General features: G+C 29.5%; 3 protein-coding genes across 3 annotated transcripts; all 3 read right to left on the bottom strand.

Moving 5' to 3' along the window:
• Window positions 1-9,072: 9,072 nt before the first annotated feature.
• Window positions 9,073-10,347, bottom strand: LOC119679449 (phospholipase A1-like). The gene is made up of 3 exons (XM_038091805.1): window positions 10,257-10,347; window positions 9,935-10,196; window positions 9,073-9,862 (listed from the first exon to the last, which is right to left on the bottom strand). The coding sequence occupies exons 1-3, from the start codon at window positions 10,294-10,296 to the stop codon at window positions 9,142-9,144; spliced, it is 1,023 nt and encodes a 340-aa protein (XP_037947733.1). The 5' UTR covers window positions 10,297-10,347; the 3' UTR covers window positions 9,073-9,141.
• A 2,264-nt stretch (window positions 10,348-12,611) lies between these two features.
• Window positions 12,612-13,894, bottom strand: LOC119679448 (phospholipase A1 VesT1.02-like). Its single transcript, XM_038091804.1, has 3 exons — window positions 13,803-13,894; window positions 13,457-13,733; window positions 12,612-13,397 (listed from the first exon to the last, which is right to left on the bottom strand). The coding sequence occupies exons 1-3, from the start codon at window positions 13,840-13,842 to the stop codon at window positions 12,677-12,679; spliced, it is 1,038 nt and encodes a 345-aa protein (XP_037947732.1). The 5' UTR covers window positions 13,843-13,894; the 3' UTR covers window positions 12,612-12,676.
• Window positions 13,895-17,299: 3,405 nt separating this feature from the next.
• On the bottom strand, window positions 17,300-18,509 carry LOC119679447 (phospholipase A1 VesT1.02-like). The gene is made up of 2 exons (XM_038091803.1): window positions 18,426-18,509; window positions 17,300-18,346 (listed from the first exon to the last, which is right to left on the bottom strand). The coding sequence occupies exons 1-2, from the start codon at window positions 18,463-18,465 to the stop codon at window positions 17,340-17,342; spliced, it is 1,047 nt and encodes a 348-aa protein (XP_037947731.1). The 5' UTR covers window positions 18,466-18,509; the 3' UTR covers window positions 17,300-17,339.
• Window positions 18,510-18,820: the final 311 nt, after the last annotated feature.

Raw genomic sequence — 18,820 nt, 5'->3', positions numbered from 1 at the left:
TCGTCGAAGAAATCCCGATAATGGGGGACAATGGCGGGTGGTGCCGTATTCGCCTCTGCTAAGCAAGACATACAATGCTCATATACATGTTGAGTTTTGCAGTTCTGTGAAGAGCATCAAATATATAAGTATGTCCATAAAGGCAGTGATATGGCTGTGTTTAGAGTAGAAAATACTAATGTAAGTGCTCCTCCAATTAACAAAAACGGTGAAATTACGCTCTACCAAATTGGTCGGTACATCAGCTCCAATGAAGCTGATGGCGTATCTTCGGTTTTCTAATTCATGAACGGGATCCAGCAGCTGTTCAGTTAGACGTCCATCTTGAAAACGGTCAGCGTGTTTTTTTCACGAACGAGACAGTGATTGATCGTGATACAAATCCACCTAAATCTACACTCACTGCATTTCTTGAATTGTGTAATAGTACGAATGATTTTGGTGCCTTTGCAAGAACATTACTCTATTCACAAGTACCACGCTATTTCACATGGGCTCAAACAAAAAAATGGATGCCCCGCAAGCAAGTTTCACCAGTTGATGCATGTCTCAATTTATTTAAATCGAACGCTTATTTACAGTTAATCCAAGACTCACTGAGTGATTTTATCTTCGACTTTTGTTAGTTAAAATAATAAAAATAATAAAATATATTAAAAATAATATTGTTTTGCGTTTTTTATTTTTATTTTTCTTTTCGTTCATAGCGCTCCATGCCTATTTCATGCATATACCACATACTTACACACTTATAATAAGTAAGTTACTTTTTGTCTACACAAGAATTTATCTAGAAACTAGAAATAATTTATAAGGCAAAACAACGTTTGTCGGGTTATCTAGTATATATATATATATATAAATTTATGTTATTGAAAGTAAAACAATCTGGTGAAATTAAAATTCGATTTCATGTATTGTTTCTATTCTGTATTGTTACATTCTTGTCATAAGGTGTGAAACATAATGTCATTGAAATATAAAATTGACAAAAGCTCAGACATAACTTCAGGGAACTTCCCTTTCTTAAAATGTCGAGATTTTGGATTTGCTCGTATGATCACAATACATTGCAAAATTCGTCATTCATCATGTAGTTCAGTGGTGACAAAACAGGTGATCTTATGTCAAATAGATGATCTATTCCGTAAGAAGTTTTTATGTAAACCGAATGAGAATCAAATGATGTTTAAATATAAATGATTGCAAATAGAAATAATGAATATTGACATAATAAAATTATGATATATAATATAATATAATATAATAATATAATAATAATAATATAATAATAAAAAATGTTACATAAATATTATATATTATATTAATATTATATATTATATTAATATTATATTATTATATTAGTCATTTTTATTTCGACATAATTATATAAAAAAAAAAATATGTATGAAGATATAAAATATAGAATACTAACAGTTAGCAAAAACAAAGATGAAAAACAAAAGAATTGCATTATATGAAACTAATGTAGTCTATCTGGAATCGTACAGATTCAGGAGGACATTTTTGCCAGTGTTTGCTAAAATTTCCTCTAACCAAATAAGAGCGCATGCCTTGCAATATATTATCGAGAAGTTCCACAGATTCTAGTACCAATTCAAGTTCCAAACAAAAAACATGTTGTTATTGTTTTTCTTCCAGTATTGTTGAGTATACTGATATGTCTATACATAACTAATACATATATAACTAATATTCAACTATGAGGGGTTAGCATTTGAGTTCATACAGAAAGCGTCTCTTTAGAACACTTTGATATACATATATTCCAATTATTCCTATATTTTGATTACTATTCATTAATATTTTAAAGTCTTAAGTACAAATTGTTCAAACTGTTAATATGAAATTTAATAAATTTACTACTAAAATATTAAATATACAGAGTTTTTGTTATTGTACGTAAATACATCAAGATTGTGTAACTATATAAAATTTCCTAATTATATTTTATATCATATATATAATTTCGTTAAGCCTATTCAAGCGTATATTTTCTTAAGTGAAGTATATCCATTAAGATGATAACAACAGATGTTGAAATGTTACTAATTCACATTGTTTGCTTTTATTATCACTAATAAACAGTTACTTTGGGTATTAGCTATAAATGTTTGCCTTAAAGTTCGATAAATGGATATTCTCCAGCCTCTTACCTGACATGGAAAAGGGTTAAATCAACTGAAAAGTTTAATACTTGAAATTCTTTTTTTGTATTTTCCCAATATACAGTATTAATGTAATACGAATTTTGTGGTAAAAATAAGCTGCCTTAAGGGATTCTGTGTATTATAAACATTTACCATCCTTTATTTTTTTATAGAATTTTTAAAGATGAGAAAAAACTACTCATCAGCGATGATTGCTTGTGGGAGTTAAAACTCAGAAAACAAATTGAAAAATTTTATTTAACTGTTTTTATCGAATCCTGAAATATGTGTTTTTAAAGTAATAAGTGGTATATGTAGTTAATAATAAAAGTATGTATTATTTTTGTAAAAAATATAAGTCAAAATATATGGTACTTAAAAAGTATATATATCGTTACACAAAATGTTTGTTCAAATTAAACTTTTGAATCATATCAGTGTGTTATGTAGGATATGAATATATTATATAGTATTTGTGGAATAAGTGAAGCCCAATTAAAATGATGACGTACAATGTTTTATAACAAGTTCGGAAAGTGCATACAATGGAAGTACTGTTGGGAGATAGATAGCGCTAGATATTATCTTCAATGTGCTTAGATTGAACTACCTACTACTTTTGTTTTGTATTTTAGAATGTTGATGTATCATCATTAGGTTAGAAACTCTTTTTTATCTTCGTAATGGATAAGTGTATAGAACAAAATAATTATTCTACAGCAATTAAATCAAATGAAGTTTATAATTTGTATTAATTATTTCAATGAGATATGTATATTAATAGTGATTAAGCTATCCTTATCACTGAGTTTAAAAAATTTAAACTTTCTTGAATCGTTCTTAATTTTTGTACTGAAGATAAGAATTATATTCTTAATTTATTGTAAAAGTATTGAAATTATATAGGTATGCAGCCATAACTTAACCGAATCTAAAATACACATGATTGATTGATATGCAGAGTTGGTGATACAACACCTTAACTCTATTTTATCTGTGGACACTTTTAAGTCACACTAAGAATAACTGAATACGAAGCTTTATAATATGATGGATCTGAAGTCTTTGAATCTGCCTGTGTTTATCAGATTTCGTTGAATTTTTAGGTTGAAAAAAATACACATGCAAGTCATAATCGTGTTTGTTGTTGTTTAAATAATTTCATCATACCTCAATGTAAGTTTAATAATATGTGTTACTAATAATATATCTAATTTACTACGAATCAAAAGCTTCATTATTTCATAAGGTGTATGTATATATACTATGCATCTCTTATGCTGATTAATTACTCGACAAAAGTTCATGTTTAGCATAAATTACTTCCATTAGTAATTTATTTCCAAAACAGTAGTTTAGTAAATACATTTTGTTGTATAAAGGGCAGATTTGTAAATAATTTATTATTTTTCTAATTAAGAAATGAAATATATTTTTATATTATTTTTATCATAATATTTCTTAAAAAATAAATTTTTATATTAATTAATTAAATATTATACATTTAAAAAAAATTCGTAATTTAAGTGACTTTTAGGGAAATGTTTTTCTTTACTGAATTATGCATACCACCTATCAATCAAATTAAAGACATTTTCACATTTATGAATACTATCCTGAAAAATCAAGAAACTTTATGTGTATCTATATTAAAGAAACACAAAATTATGTACTTTAATTTTTATTTTTTTTTTATTTACAGAGACAATAACATTTTACTTTTTGTTTGTATATGACATTAACATATAATTAACTTACACCATTTTTATTTACACGTGCCTTTGGACTTAATTAATTTTAACAAATATTTTTTTCTTGGCGTAAAAAAAATCACTAACATGATTTCATATGTTATAAAAATCAATGTAATTAATGTGTAAGTAATATGACTCTTCAATGAATTGAAGTTATAAGTAGTAAAGTAAATCTCACACCAAACCTGTGTCGAAACATCTTCTAGGTACATATCTTGTTAAGGAGTTAAAAAATATGTTTTTTTTTGGAAAAGAAAAATATATACATATAACGCACTATATAATACTTTATACAATAGCCATTTTTTTCTTTGAATAAACAAAAAGTAAATATCTTTATTTGCTACTTAAGTATTACAACATCAACATTTCTTACAGCAATTGTAATGCATTTAATATATTCTGTATATAAGGCTTAGAATGTGTACTTCTATAATAGATTTCTCACGGTATGAGATATAAACTTTTGCCATTAAAATAAATAAAAATATTGAAGCCTTTTGGTTCATTCAAACAAAATTATTGTTTTTTGCCGGAAACTGTTAAGAAAGTTAAAAGTGACACTTTTCTAATAAAATTAACTGAAATTTAAAATTATATATGCAATGCATAATTTAACTTAAACATTAAATTTTGAATCATAACCAAAGATTTATTCTTGCTGCAGCTTTATGTTTGCTAATATATAAAATGCTCTCCAATGTAAAAAGTTCTTTGGAAAAATATTCTAATTACTTCATCTATTAGTAATTATCACACATCAGTAAGGGTATTCCTATTCCATGTATTGCTAACGTGTGAGTCTTACCTCTTTGTAGAAATGTATTTGTTGAAGAAAGGAAAAAGTTTCAAAACCATCTAAACGGCTTGATTGACTAATGAACGGCTGACACCCTGTATGACATCTGGCGCGGTTGATTTAAGACAGACATATAATTCAGACAAGCTGAATTAAATCATAAAGTTTCACAAAAAGCTTTTAGTTGATTTTTTTCAAAAATATATTTGATTTTGAACTTTGAGTCCTATCAGTAACATGTAATTATCGGTTACAGTGTTATAATATAACCGATTTTGGTTCCTCCCGATTTTGATTCACTTACTTATTTTCCTAGTTCTTGGTGGGTTTATTGATAGCTAGACTTTCGTCATGTGATTTTAGAAAAGTAAATACCTAGAATATAACTAAAATAATTCATTAACGGACCTCTAATGAGATAATTCAATTATAAATTACCTATGGTAGTCAGTATATCTTAATATAGTGAATAGACGACGAGTATATTTTTGCGCCTACACAGTTTATTCATATGTGCAAGATAAGATACGAACACTATAAGGTTTTGATAGTTTCCTGGCTATCCTGGTGTTGAATTTTGATATATATCAAAATTGCTATTAGTTCCACTTCAAATATAGTGGCAAAGACTAGTATTCTAAGCGATGCTTTACTTTTATAACTAAGTATAATGTCCTCTGTGGATATTAGAGACTGGAAGAATTATTTTATCATTCTCTTCGTTCTCTTTAAATACTTTAATACTTTTTTTAAATACTTTTTTAAGTTTTGTGTGACTCATGTGAAATTTGATTTTGTCTGAGTTATATTAAATTCTCTTCAGAACACAACATTTTTCTTAATTTAAAGAAAATGAATTTAATTTCTAATTTTTGACTTCATAACTTTTTTAATATATGCTCTCATTATTTATAAACGCATTTTGTTGAATATATACATTATAAATTATCTTTCAAATATGTGCTTAATTTTTCTTCAAGGAAAGCTATGAAAAAAAATTTCTTAATAAATTATTCACCTTTTTCCACTTTTAAAAATTTCCAATTTTTACTTATCTAACTTGGAAATGGAAAAATAAACGCTTATACGTTTATATCAACTCATTCCTACTTATTTTTATCTGTTTCCTGCACGTGTTTTATGATAATAATGAGCACATAATACACGTACAAAATCCATTGTAAGAATATGCAAATTTGATACCATCCCAATTTGATTGAGATACTTTTTTTTTTTTGCGTGATATCTTAATGATTAAACGTTCTACTTTTGATATTTGTTATATATTTATTTCAACATCACTGAAACCTCATTTAGTTACAGACAAAGTGAACATGGCGTCAGGTTATTACACTTTGTTAAATGTGTAATTTGCGGAAGAAAGCAAAATATTAAAGATACAAAATTAAAAAGGACTTTAAATAATAAATTTGTGTAGTCCTTAAGGTATCGCTGTGGTGAGTTTACACAGAATACATCATTTCCGATTTCTTCCTTGTGAAATTAAGCTGGGCAAATGCTGTAAATTCATCTTAATACTTTCTACATAACAATATTTTTGTGTATAAATATTCACTCATGTGTGTATATATAAATATATATGTATGGAAATGTGTGTGATGTCAAAGCATGTAGCCTTTGTTGTATCTTCCTATTTCCTTAATAAAAACGTACATTAAAAAGACGTAAAGCACATATCAAATTGACATGAACATCGTTTTATTAAGTAACTCATACGCACTGTGGTACTTGGACAGAGTAGCATTCACAAATATATTATAAGATGTGTACATTCGTCTATACGGGAATACTTGTAACTGTAATTTAAGTGTTCATATACTTTGTGTGCAACTGATAATAAACATTTCATGGCGTCTTTCATGCATTTTCTTCAAATACACTGACATTATCCTTTCTTCTTGTTCAGCACGTTTTAATGATGATAACTTATTTTCCTTATATGTATGTAGGCAATATGTGGTATGTATATGAAGTATGTAAATAGTGAGTAAGTCACATATATTTACAAGTATTCTAATTTGCTACTGTGTCTAATGCAAAAAATGTTTAATCCAGTAACCGAACTAACGTCACAGCGCTATGGGAGACTTTTAATTAGATTTAATGTAATACAAAACACTTTCAAGCGCAATTGAACATCAAAAGAAGTGAGATACAGCTAACTGTGGTTACTGACTTCTGGGACTATTAAACATTGTTTGAGTTAGGTCTTAACTTTGGAAGTGCTGTATATTAAATACTATGGCATGGATATCGATACAGCTTTGTGGAAGTTCTTTAAATTAATTTAAATGTTTTGTTGGTTCATTGTTCTTCAACTTTTGCACATTTTGGAAATTTAATTTAATATAATTTGGTGTCTGTAATATTTAAATTTCTTTGATTTAAAATTATGTGAACAATTTGTGTAGAAGTTCGTAGACAGAACTTGAATAGCGCAAATTGAACTAATTTATTTCATATTTTAAGCTATAATAAACTTGAAAATATTTTCTAATTTCAAAAAGTAAATGAAGCAATTTTGTCTGTTAGCTACTGAAAAAATAATTCCTTAGTAAGTAAGGGTTATAACAAAAATAGATTGAATCAAATAATAGTAAATTTTGTGATAGTAGACTTTACTAAAAAGTAATTTGGATATTAATGTAATATTTATATATTTATATGTCTTTGAAATGCAAATCGATAATATTATGTTGAAGCTGTTTTAAGCTACTGCACTTAAGCACTTATACTCTTTTTTAACTCGAGGTATTTTCAAAACGCCTCTTTACACCTTGACTAGATTATTGTTTATCAATTCATCAGACTAAGCAATAATTGACTCAGATCTGCATACCTTCCCGAGGAGCCTGTAACCATTTTGAGATTTGATAACGCGGTGTTGGTAAGTCTATCAGTTTTTGCAAAAAATTTCAGGTCTCTATCCTTTTTTATTCATTTTTTTGATGGGATCAATCTTGATGTCCCTGAGAATCATTCGTCCTTATGTATCATGGAACTTTGAAAAGTCTTCTCAGAGCCTGGCCTTGTGCAATTTCTAGCTAGTGATAATAATAAGATATGAGATTATTAAAAATATATAGTTTGAAAAAAGCTTTAAACTATTTGTTACTTGTATTCGATATTGCTAGCTAACGTCATCTCCAGTGGTGGTAATAATAAGTTCACTATATATATAGTCAAAGTATACTTTTACTTACACAGTAAGTTTATATTTCAATAAGATATTTACTGTAGAGAAATATATTGCCATGGGACATGCATTACTTTTATTAACATTTTATTTTCATAATACTTTCTTTCAAGTACTAAATTCGTGATCTAGTACTTTTACTAAAGTAGAATTAATTAAAAGCATTGCCTTAAATCTTTTTAAGGCACGATATCCTTCGTATACCAGTGCCGAGCCTTTCTTAATTTCATCATTAATTTCATTCTAAATGGATCGTATTTTTCTGGTTATCTTACGATTTGACTAAGACCTTTAATGTCTCTATTTCTTTGTTACCTCGTGAAAATACTTTCCAATTTATATATGCTTCGTCCAACTGGTTTTTAGCATACGTTGATAAAACAACGTTTTGAGGAATACAAGTTTACTTATTGATAGAACAACTCCACTCTTTCATACCATAAAGCAATGTAGAAAAAAATGTGGCATGTGTTCTTAGTGATGATGATAGCTCTCGAGAATATAATAATATTTTATCTTAACTAATGAGCTCTCCCCTAGGATCAGTCCATTGTAATCGCTAAGATCACCATTTAAAAAAGTCGCAAATGTAGGTATTACATTAGCATTCAAGTTTTTTTTTCTGTAACGTATATAGCACTTTGACACAAAAAATACAAAAATATATTGTATAAATATATTTTCCTTATCATTATGTGATTTGCCACTTGCTAACAATAGCATATATTTGAGTTATAACGATGGTAGCTGCTAGAAAAGGTCTAAAATCATCCCTGCATGGTTAGCTGACTATCCCTTTATAGCTATGTAAAAGAACTGATTGTAAGTGTACCATATTAATTATTATTCATATAAAAATATATGAATAATTATAAAAAGAATATTAACCAATAAACCAGTTATCATTAAGGAAATTTTCATGTCTGCTTTGCATGTCTAAAAAAAGAACATTAATATAGAGTATTATTTAGTAAAAATTTCTTATAGTTTCCTAAATGAATTATTTAAAAATATCACCAAAACATGTAATTCAAGATATAGTAGATATTTTAAACCTTTTTTAACTAATAGCATCCATCTAAGCAGACTAAAATCTTAAAGTCTCTACAATACAATTAATTAACACAAAACTTAATAATCAAAATTTTATTTATATCAGTCAATTTTTACTCAGTTTCCATTATGTGTCAACATAAACATTTAAGCAGCCATGCCATATGGAGCCTTGCTATTCACAGGTACATAATAATCACCAGCAACCATGTAGGCATTGGTAACAGCACCCATACGAACGGTACTGTAAGTGCTGCCACATGATTTAGCAACAGCTTGTTCGTAGTTACCACACTTCATGGTGGGGAAATTATCGTCTTTGACGGCTTCAACATAATAAGTAACGGAACGACCATGTGAGCAACCACCAGTTAAATCAACACCACAACCAGGTTGTGATTTACCACCATTAGGATAGAAGGCACCTTTACCAATGGGTTTTAAGAAACCAAGTTGACCACCATCGGTTTGAATGGATTCAACATAGAAAGCATCATCAGAGCTTAAACGTTTGTTTGGTTTATCGAAACTGTACAAAGGTAAAGCAGGATCTAAACCAACAATTGTGTGGACTTGACCGGATTCAACATTTTTGCCAGTGAAACCAGCAACATGAGCACCCAAACTATGACCAATTACTTCCAAAGTATCCAAGGACATACCATAGTTTTTATGTAAGAAATCGATCATACCGGCAATTTTTTTGCCAGTGGCGGGTACAGCTAAAACTGATGAAGCGTAGTCAATAGAGCGTGCACGTCCCCAATCAATGGCAATAATATTGTAGTCACCATGTTTCATCCAGGCATCACGAATACCGCTGTTCATACCATCTTTATAACTTGAAGTCCAACCATGAATGGTGAATCTATTATAATTAATAGAGTTATTAAAAAGTTTTTAATAATTATTCTTCTTGAATATTTTATTATTAATGAACCTTGTTGGATTAGCTGGATTGAAGTTGGATGCATCAATTGATTTTTTTGTGGCAGTGATTTCTTGTGGTGTATATTGGTTGGCTTTTGTGTACAGGTAGTAGTTAACTGGAACAGTTGTTAAACGTCCTTCAATTTCTTCCATCTGTTCAAGTGCAGTTAAAGCCTCCTCTTTGTCCATCCACACAAAGGAGCCATCTATTTGTGGTATATACCAACCATTCTCGCCATTAACGCGTGTGTCCTCAACAGGAAGTGATGACACTATTTTTTAGATATTTTTTTTAAAATATTTCTGTTGTTATTTATATTTTATTATGTTACCAGTAACTGCAAATATGCCCAACAGCCAAAGAAGTTTCATTTTTCAGGTGAAAATATTTCAACTAAAAGACATTCTTGCCGTATGGCTTTTATATACGAAGAAGACAACAATTGGTTGGCTTATGCGATACTTAAGTACTTGAGATAGTGTTGTGTTGGAACAGCTGATTTTGTTTTTCTAACATTATTCTGGATTAAAATAAGTTGTTATCTGTTTTGAAAATCACTTTGATAAAATGTATAAACAACAAAGTTTTAAAGGCTTGAAGTAGATAGAATATTATTTGCGCAAGTAAGTTAGAGATTGTTATCTTCGTATTTTGGCAAATAATTGCAATTGATTGGGAAGAGAAAGGAATTTCCATCTTATTATCTTAGTTAAAAATTAGAAATTGATTTGAGCAGTAGTTTAGTTGAATAAACTTGTTTTATACCCTTCACACTATTGTCAACAAAGGCATATAAAATTTGACTAGATACTAGTAAAGTGATGAGTGAGGTATCAGAGACTCCACAAAATATACATGGCACTAATTACAATGAAATGCTATCTCCAGCTGCTTCTTAAGATATCGATAGGTTTAACTCTCACTTAACTCTCTTCGATAAACCACAATTCATTGAATGGGAGAATTTCTTTTGTAGCTACTTTCTCTAAATTTAAGCACTTCACATTAGTTTATATATAATATCACTTGACGCATTCTGGAACATAAAGATTTTAGGAAAATAAAAATTGGAAAGTAACTGGAAAGAATTTGATTGCCTTAAATTTAATAATGGATTGCTATTTATTAGTGTAAAGGGTGTTAGAACTCTGAAAAATCCAAAGTATACTTTTTTCTTGTAGAAAATATGGAGCATTTTAATATGGAATACTTGAGTGTGAAAAAATGGGTTTTCTTAAAAAGATAAGCATTGAATTAATCTCGTGTGAGTAAACAATTTTTTTAACAACTACTAAAAGTATATACACAATGAAAATTACAATATAATAATTTATTATCTTTATATTATAAATGGAACGTGTTAGATTATTTTTAGATAAATTGAAAATTAATGCGATTAAGTTAAGTTTAAGTTGTTTAGATTACTTTTAGTTTCAGGTTTACTTTACTTAGTAGAATCTGAAGCAACGGAAAATTTTCTGTGATGTTTTGTTAATCTGTGTACCTGGAGAACAAAATTTTGTATCTTATACTATAGTACCTTAAGTTTATCATAAGTTTATCAATTCAATGAATATGTATTTGACTATATTAAAACAATCAGTTGGTACTTTTATATTTTCTTTCTAATACGGTGTATTTCAATCAAAGCGAAGATTATTAAAGAGTATTCGTGGTAGAACTTTTTCCAAGCCACTTAAGTCTATTTGTCTTTAAAGAGAAGGTTGTTTCGGAGTTACAGCTTTTCTTCAATTTTCTTATTATTCCTTTGAAGATGTGTTATATGGTAACTTTACATTTCCTACAATTATAGCAAACATATTACTACAGATATATATATATATTTTGATATATCATTTAGGTAATTATCAATGTTTCTCTTTCAGTATAGTTTTCAGGTATTAATCTGGTTTTTTGTTAATTAGAAAAGTATAGTGACTGTAACAATAATATACAAATTTGAGAAATATTATTTTTAAATATCATATCAAATTTTATTAATAAAGTCAGCGGGATTAACCCTGCAGATTATTATATTATATTTATCAAATTTCTGGAAATAATAAAATTTAACTTAATTTTATTTCATTTTTATTTCACCATCTTCATATACCATAAATAGAAAGTTTATTTCGTACGTAGTGATCAACTGCCAAGTCACTCTATAAGTACTGAGTGGATGATAATGCGAATCACTTCTGGAATAAAATCATTGCTTCAGAATAATTCCAATTTCTATTTAGTATAAATTTAATCGATGTATTGTGGACAAAGTGTCTTTATTAATTTTATTAATTTGATCATATTATTATTAACAATTTATTAATTATGATAATACTTCTATTATATAGAAAACACATATCAATATGGAATACATTAGAAACTTTTGTTTCTAAAAAATGCAAGATTTGAAAATTTAATATAGGTATTAGAAAAATGTAAATATATTGATTGCTACTATTACTGCAGTTCTCTTCTCCCAGTGGAGCATAGGGCCTCTAAATATATATTTAGTAATATTTAAACAAAGATAATTATCAATGTATATAAATTTTATTGAACACTTAATTCACTATTGTTTATTGCCATCAATCATAGGGGCTTTGAAATTGCGTTACTATAGAAAAGGTGCTTATAGTGTATACCTCAATATAATATTATTATTATTATATAAGACAAATTAAAAAAGGTTTGTGTAAGGTTTTATTGTTTATTACTTTATTAAAAATGATAAAATAGTTTGAAATTCACTTAAGCAGCTTTGCCGAAAGGAGCTTTGCTGTTGACAGGTACGTAATAATCTCCAGCAACCATGTATGCGTTAGAAACAGCACCCATACGTACGGAACTGTATGAGCTACCGCATGATTTAGCTACGGCTTCCTCGTAATTACCGCACTTCATGGTGGGGAAATCATTTTCTTTCACGGCTTCAATGTAGTATGTAACGGAACGTCCATGTGCACAGCTACCAGTAGCATCAATACCACAACCTGGTTGTGACTTACCGCCATTTGGATAGAAAGCACCCTTACCAATTGGTTTCAAGAAACCAAGTTTACCACCATCAGTTTGAATGGATTCAACATAGAAACCATCTTCTGAATTTAGACGCTTATCTGGCTTGTCGTAACTGAATAGAGGTAAAGCAGGATCCAAACCAACAATGGTGTGCACTTCACCGGAGGTTACACTTTTACCTGCATAACCAGCAACATGAGCACCCAAACTATGACCAATAACATCCAAAGTTTCTAGAGACATGCCATGGCTCTTGTGCAAATATTCAATCATGCTGCCGACTTTTTTGCCAGTAGCAGGTACAGCTATAACAGAGGAGGCATAGTCAACAGAACGTGCACGTCCCCAATCAACAATAATGATATTGTGATCTCCATGGCTCAACCAAGCATCACGAATACCGGAGTTCATTGGATCATTGTAGCTCTGAGTCCAACCATGTATAACGAATCTATTAACATACAATTAATAATTATATTAATTTTTCACAATTTATAAAAAGTAATTTACCTGGTTGGGTTCTTGCCATTGAAATGAGAGGCAGTAATTGATTTTTTGGTTGCAGTGATTTCTTGTGGAGTGTATTGATTAGATTTGGTGTACAAATAGTATTTCACTGGTACAGTTGTAAGAGCGCGTCCTTCTAATGTCTCCTGTTGTTCTAATTCAGCCAATTTGGATTCAGCCTCTTCTTTGTCCATCCAAACAAAGGAACCATCTATTTGTGGCACATACCAACCGTTTTCACCGTTGATGTGTGTATCATCCTCGAGAGGATATGCCGAGACTAGATACAATTATTGAGTATTATTTTTGTTGAGATTTTAGTAAATTATTTTTATATGTATTTTATTACCTGATACAGCGAAAAGTGCTAAGATCCAAATTAATTTCATTATGTTTAATAACTAATTTTGATACCGAGACACTTTCACTTTTATACTAAAATTTTGGCGTTCCTCAAATATGGGAATTTCAATTAATTGATTTTTATAAAAAACTTAAGATTTTTGTTGCGATATTTGTTGCAAATTTTACCAATTTTAATTTATTTTATTAGTGTAAATACATTTTTGTTGTGCCTAAATAATAATCTTTCTAATAATCTTTTTGTTTGTATACTTTTTAATTAATTTTTAAAACAAATAAAAAGCAAATAAAATAGATAAATATTAAATGTTTTAAAACCATTAAATAGCCAATGAGATACTTGTGGTTGACACGTTTTAAGTGGCATTAATAGGAATATCATTATCAAAAAATTGATAAGATTGATAACATCGTTCATGCCACCATGGTTTAGAGAAGTCTTAACGTTTCATACATTCTCAGGCACACTTTAAAAAGTTAATCAGTCATTGGTTATTTTTTTGTTTAGATAAAGACACATTTTTAAACATTAATCAGTCATTCATTATTTTCTAATATGTTTTATTATATACATATAAATATTTGTATATATATATGTATATTTATACATATTGTGGTAATCATCCATATACAAGTTTATCACAAAATATTAAAGAACGCTCTAAATTTCTATATACATTTGTTTAAATTCATATAGTATATAATATATAGTTGTAAATATTTTTATATACATATCACTAAATAATTTAGTTAATTAAAAATCAGTTAAAATTTTATTGCTTAAGCAATGAGATTTAAATTAAGTGCTTTAATCGCGATTTACTTCAAGTAGGTCTATATAAAAGTTTAAATGCAAATATGTAAAATTTTCTATGAAGTATACATATTCAAACATGATTGATATGGATCCATTGTCACAGTCCAGTACTCAAGAAAAGCTTAGTTAGTTATGGATAAGGATTTTGAACAAATAAATAAAATTTCTGTTAAATATTACTTCACTAATTGTTAAGGAATAATCCTTTTTAAATAATCAATAATAATAATAAAAAATTTGTTTATTTATTTGTAAAAAAAATAAATCATATTGATATATTTTTACAAAAAGTCATATAAAACTGCAACTTATAAAGGACAAAAGTGCTTGTTTCTTTGAGTTACTCTCAGATTGTCTCCATTCCAAAGTAGACAGTAAAAATCGTATGATATACAGTGTAGTCCATATCTTGCTAGATAGATATGTCGATAAACAAAATTGAGCAACCGTCGAAAGATCATTGATTTTGGTTATATATACCGATATATAAGATAAAATTACTTTAAGGGGATGCCCCACTTAGAATTCTTGTACAGGACTTTTGAATAATATCATATTTTACACATAATAGTAAGATGTTAAGTATATTGAACTAAAGCAAGTTTGTTTTATTTATGTTTATTTTCGAAACTACAAAATGGATAACCTGCTACTATTAATTCCTTCTAACATCTATAAATAGTGATTTTGACAATAATTTTTCAATATTTTATACAACATGTTATAATATAACGCAAGTATATGAGTAAGCCATATTCTTTTTTAATATGTATTTCAATATGTATGACATCCCATACTTTCAAAAATGGATGAATGTAATTGATTAAGCCCATCTATTGTCGCTGTTAATGCGCTGTTGGTTCTTTGCTCCATCACACGTTAAGGACTTCCATCGTAAGAATATAGATTATCTTATAATTCCATTTTTAGAGATTTAACTATTATATATTTTATAAATTGTTAATTTTCTTGTCAATAGCAAGATCTTCTATTACATAGCATTTTGAATATTGCCAGAGGTTCAAGTTAAGTTATTTATAGGTCAATAGGCCTAAATGAAACTTTTTCGATCGTCGGTACAATTTAATCTATTCTAAGTTCAGGGTAATCTTTTCCGGTAGCTTATCGTATTTAGCTTATCGTATTTGTATAATTTGATATCGCTGATACCTTGTTCATTATTAAAGTTTAAGTAAATGGTGTAATAAATACTTTGTGATTAATAAGTCGTCATGGTCATGGTTTGCTGATTGCGATAAAGCTATTGTCATTGATTGTTTATAAAAATGTTGTTTCTGCATTTAGAGATTAACAAACAGTAAATCCATTAATATCTGTAATATGAATATTGTAAATCAATTTCCAAAAGCATAATAATTTAAATCCATATAATGATTTAATTTCAATTAGAATTCTGCTATTAGAATTGTAGGTTGAATTTTACCTATAAAAACTGAGAATCTCTTTTGATGAAATCTGCAGGCCTTGGAAAGAATAATAAGAGACCACAAAGCTTGCTTTGGAAGTCGTCCTGTACTGATGTAAATACCATACCAAATTTATTAAGAAAATAATAATAGAGAGATAATGTTAGTCCATGAGAGGGCTAAAATAGATCTTAACTTCACGGTGCTATGTCCCCCTTTTTTTGTGATAAGAATGTCGAATGCTTTATGCACTGTCAAGCCAACCATCATCGGAATAGTGTGCCTGATTCACTAACATGTTAATATGTAGTATACTGACCGGAGCTGTACCTCATCCGACTTGTTCCTCTCGGTAACGTTTCCGGATTACTTTGGAAAGGTTCTTTTATATATTAGTGTTGCAAGCCATGCTCTTTTTATTTTTGATCTGCGACCAGATCTCCACATTTTCATCGCACTTTTTGGTGTCTGATCTAATTATTATTCTGATTTCTACTTCTTATTACTAAGTCTAATTTCTTTGCTTTGAGAACGTGAATCACATATGATTCTGTCATTCGCCAGTTCTTTGGGTTCGCATTCATTTTCTTCACTATGTTTTCGTGATTTATTGATTTAATTCGGACTATTATCGCTTGTCTAAATGTGAGCCACCTATTACAGTAAAAGAAGGTGTGCTCTGGATGGTCACAGTCTCCATTGTCATAAATGTAACCAGGTAGATATATCTTTACCATGAGGTTGTAATGAGAGTCTCCAGAAGTCTATGGGCGAAACAGATTTCTGCATAAAAATGTATACTCTATTGCTAAAAAAAGTTGATCCATTGGAAATTGAAGAAAAAACTTATATAAAAGAGTTTGAGATATGTGACAAGAACAAAATATTGAAGAAAGCTATCAGTTTAGCGTTTTTGTCATAGTTTTTTATAGATAATTGGTGTATTTTAGGATTTAGTTCTAAAATACAAAATGTTGAATAAGTAATCTGATTCCTTGATCTTGATCAATCACATAACCTGGGTTTTTTCACCATACAGTAACATGATGAGCCAAAAGGCCTAAGTGGATCTCCAAGGAATCGCCGGTATAACCTAACCTAACCTAACCTAACCTAACCTGATTCCTTTCGTCTACATTTGGAAGTATGTATGCATTGATTCATTTACCTATATTTACCTATATATGTACCTATATTCCTATATAAATTCATATAATAGATCATTGAAAACAAATTGCATATGTTATATAAATAATGATTTTATTTTTTTAAACGGAACTTAGTTACCATAACCATATGGAGATTTGCTGTTAACTGGTACATAGAAATCACCTTCAACCATGTAGGCATTGGTCATGGCACCCATACGAACGGAACTGTATGATGAACCACAGTTCTTAGCGACAGCATCCTCATAATCGTAGCACTTCATTGTTACGAAATCATCAATTTGAATAGCTTCGGCGTAGTATGTGACAGAGCGACCATGAGAGCAAGCACCAGTAACATCTAAGACGCAACCAGGTTGAGTTTCACCACCATTTGGATAGAAAGCACCTTTGCCGATTGGTTTCAAGAAACCGAGTTGACCACCATTAGTTTGGATAGATTCAACATAGAAACCATCTTCTGAATTAAGACGTTTGTTTGGTTTTTTGTAGCTGAACAAAGGTAAAGCAGGATCCAAACCAACAATTGTGTGGACTTGACCGGATTTAACATTCTTGCCAGTGAAACCAGCAACGTGGGCACCCAAACTGTGACCAATGACATCAAGAGTCTCGAGTGACATACCATAGTTTTGAACCAAGAAATCAACCATAGCAGCAACTTTCTTGCCTACACCACTGACAGCAGAAACGGATGAGGCATAATCAACTGAACGAGCACGTGCCCAATCAACAAAGATGACATTGTAATCACCACGGCTCAACCAAGCTTGACGGATATCGCTGTTGATGGATGACAAGTAGCTTTGAGTCCAGCCGTGAATAACGAATCTGGTTGGGTTTGCAGCATTGAAATTAGATTTGTTCACGGATTTTGTGGTAGTGGTGATTTTGGTGCCCTTCTTGGGATTCTTTGCAGTGTATAAATAGAAAGTAACTGGTGAGGTGGAGATTGATAAGCGTTCTTTGAATTCTTCTTCAGCTTCCATACGAGTTAGCATATCTTCAGCTTCATCTTCGCCCATCCATACGTAGGAACCATCTTTTTGAGGTACCCACCAACCATTCTCACCATGAATGTGAGTGTCATCATTCTCAGGGAATGCAGTTGTGGCAGCTGTTGTATTTAGGATTTAAGATTATGTGTTAGTGTTTAAATAGTTTATTAGTTCAAAGGATTACAAAAGTTCACTTACCTGCCAAAGCAAAAAGTGCTAGAACCCAAATAAGTTTCATTATGGCAAATAAATTCAACTATTGACTCCCATAGAGTGCGCGTGCTTATATACCCCAAGGTAGTATGAACGAAGATAATTTTGTAATCCTATAAGAATATGTGATAGCATTAGAGATATCATTTTCAGATATTAAATTTGCTAATAACGTAATTCGGTAGTATTTTTGATTATGGTTTTGCTTTTTTATCGAATCAAATATTATTTTCGTAGACAAAAGTTTGCTTGCTAATTTCTGCCAATTTGTCTCATGTGGACTGATAAGGATGATATTAATAGTTTTTACGAGTTATTTAATATGAATACATGTGAAGAACAAGTACTTTGAGTTATGCTGACTATACAAAAATTTTTCA

This window comes from Teleopsis dalmanni, chromosome 2 (genome assembly GCF_002237135.1).
Source record: "Teleopsis dalmanni isolate 2A chromosome 2, ASM223713v2, whole genome shotgun sequence".
Taxonomy (NCBI): Eukaryota; Metazoa; Arthropoda; class Insecta; order Diptera; family Diopsidae; genus Teleopsis; species Teleopsis dalmanni.
The sequence above is the reverse complement of the archived record's forward strand: the minus strand, read 5'-3'. Positions and strand labels throughout refer to the sequence as shown.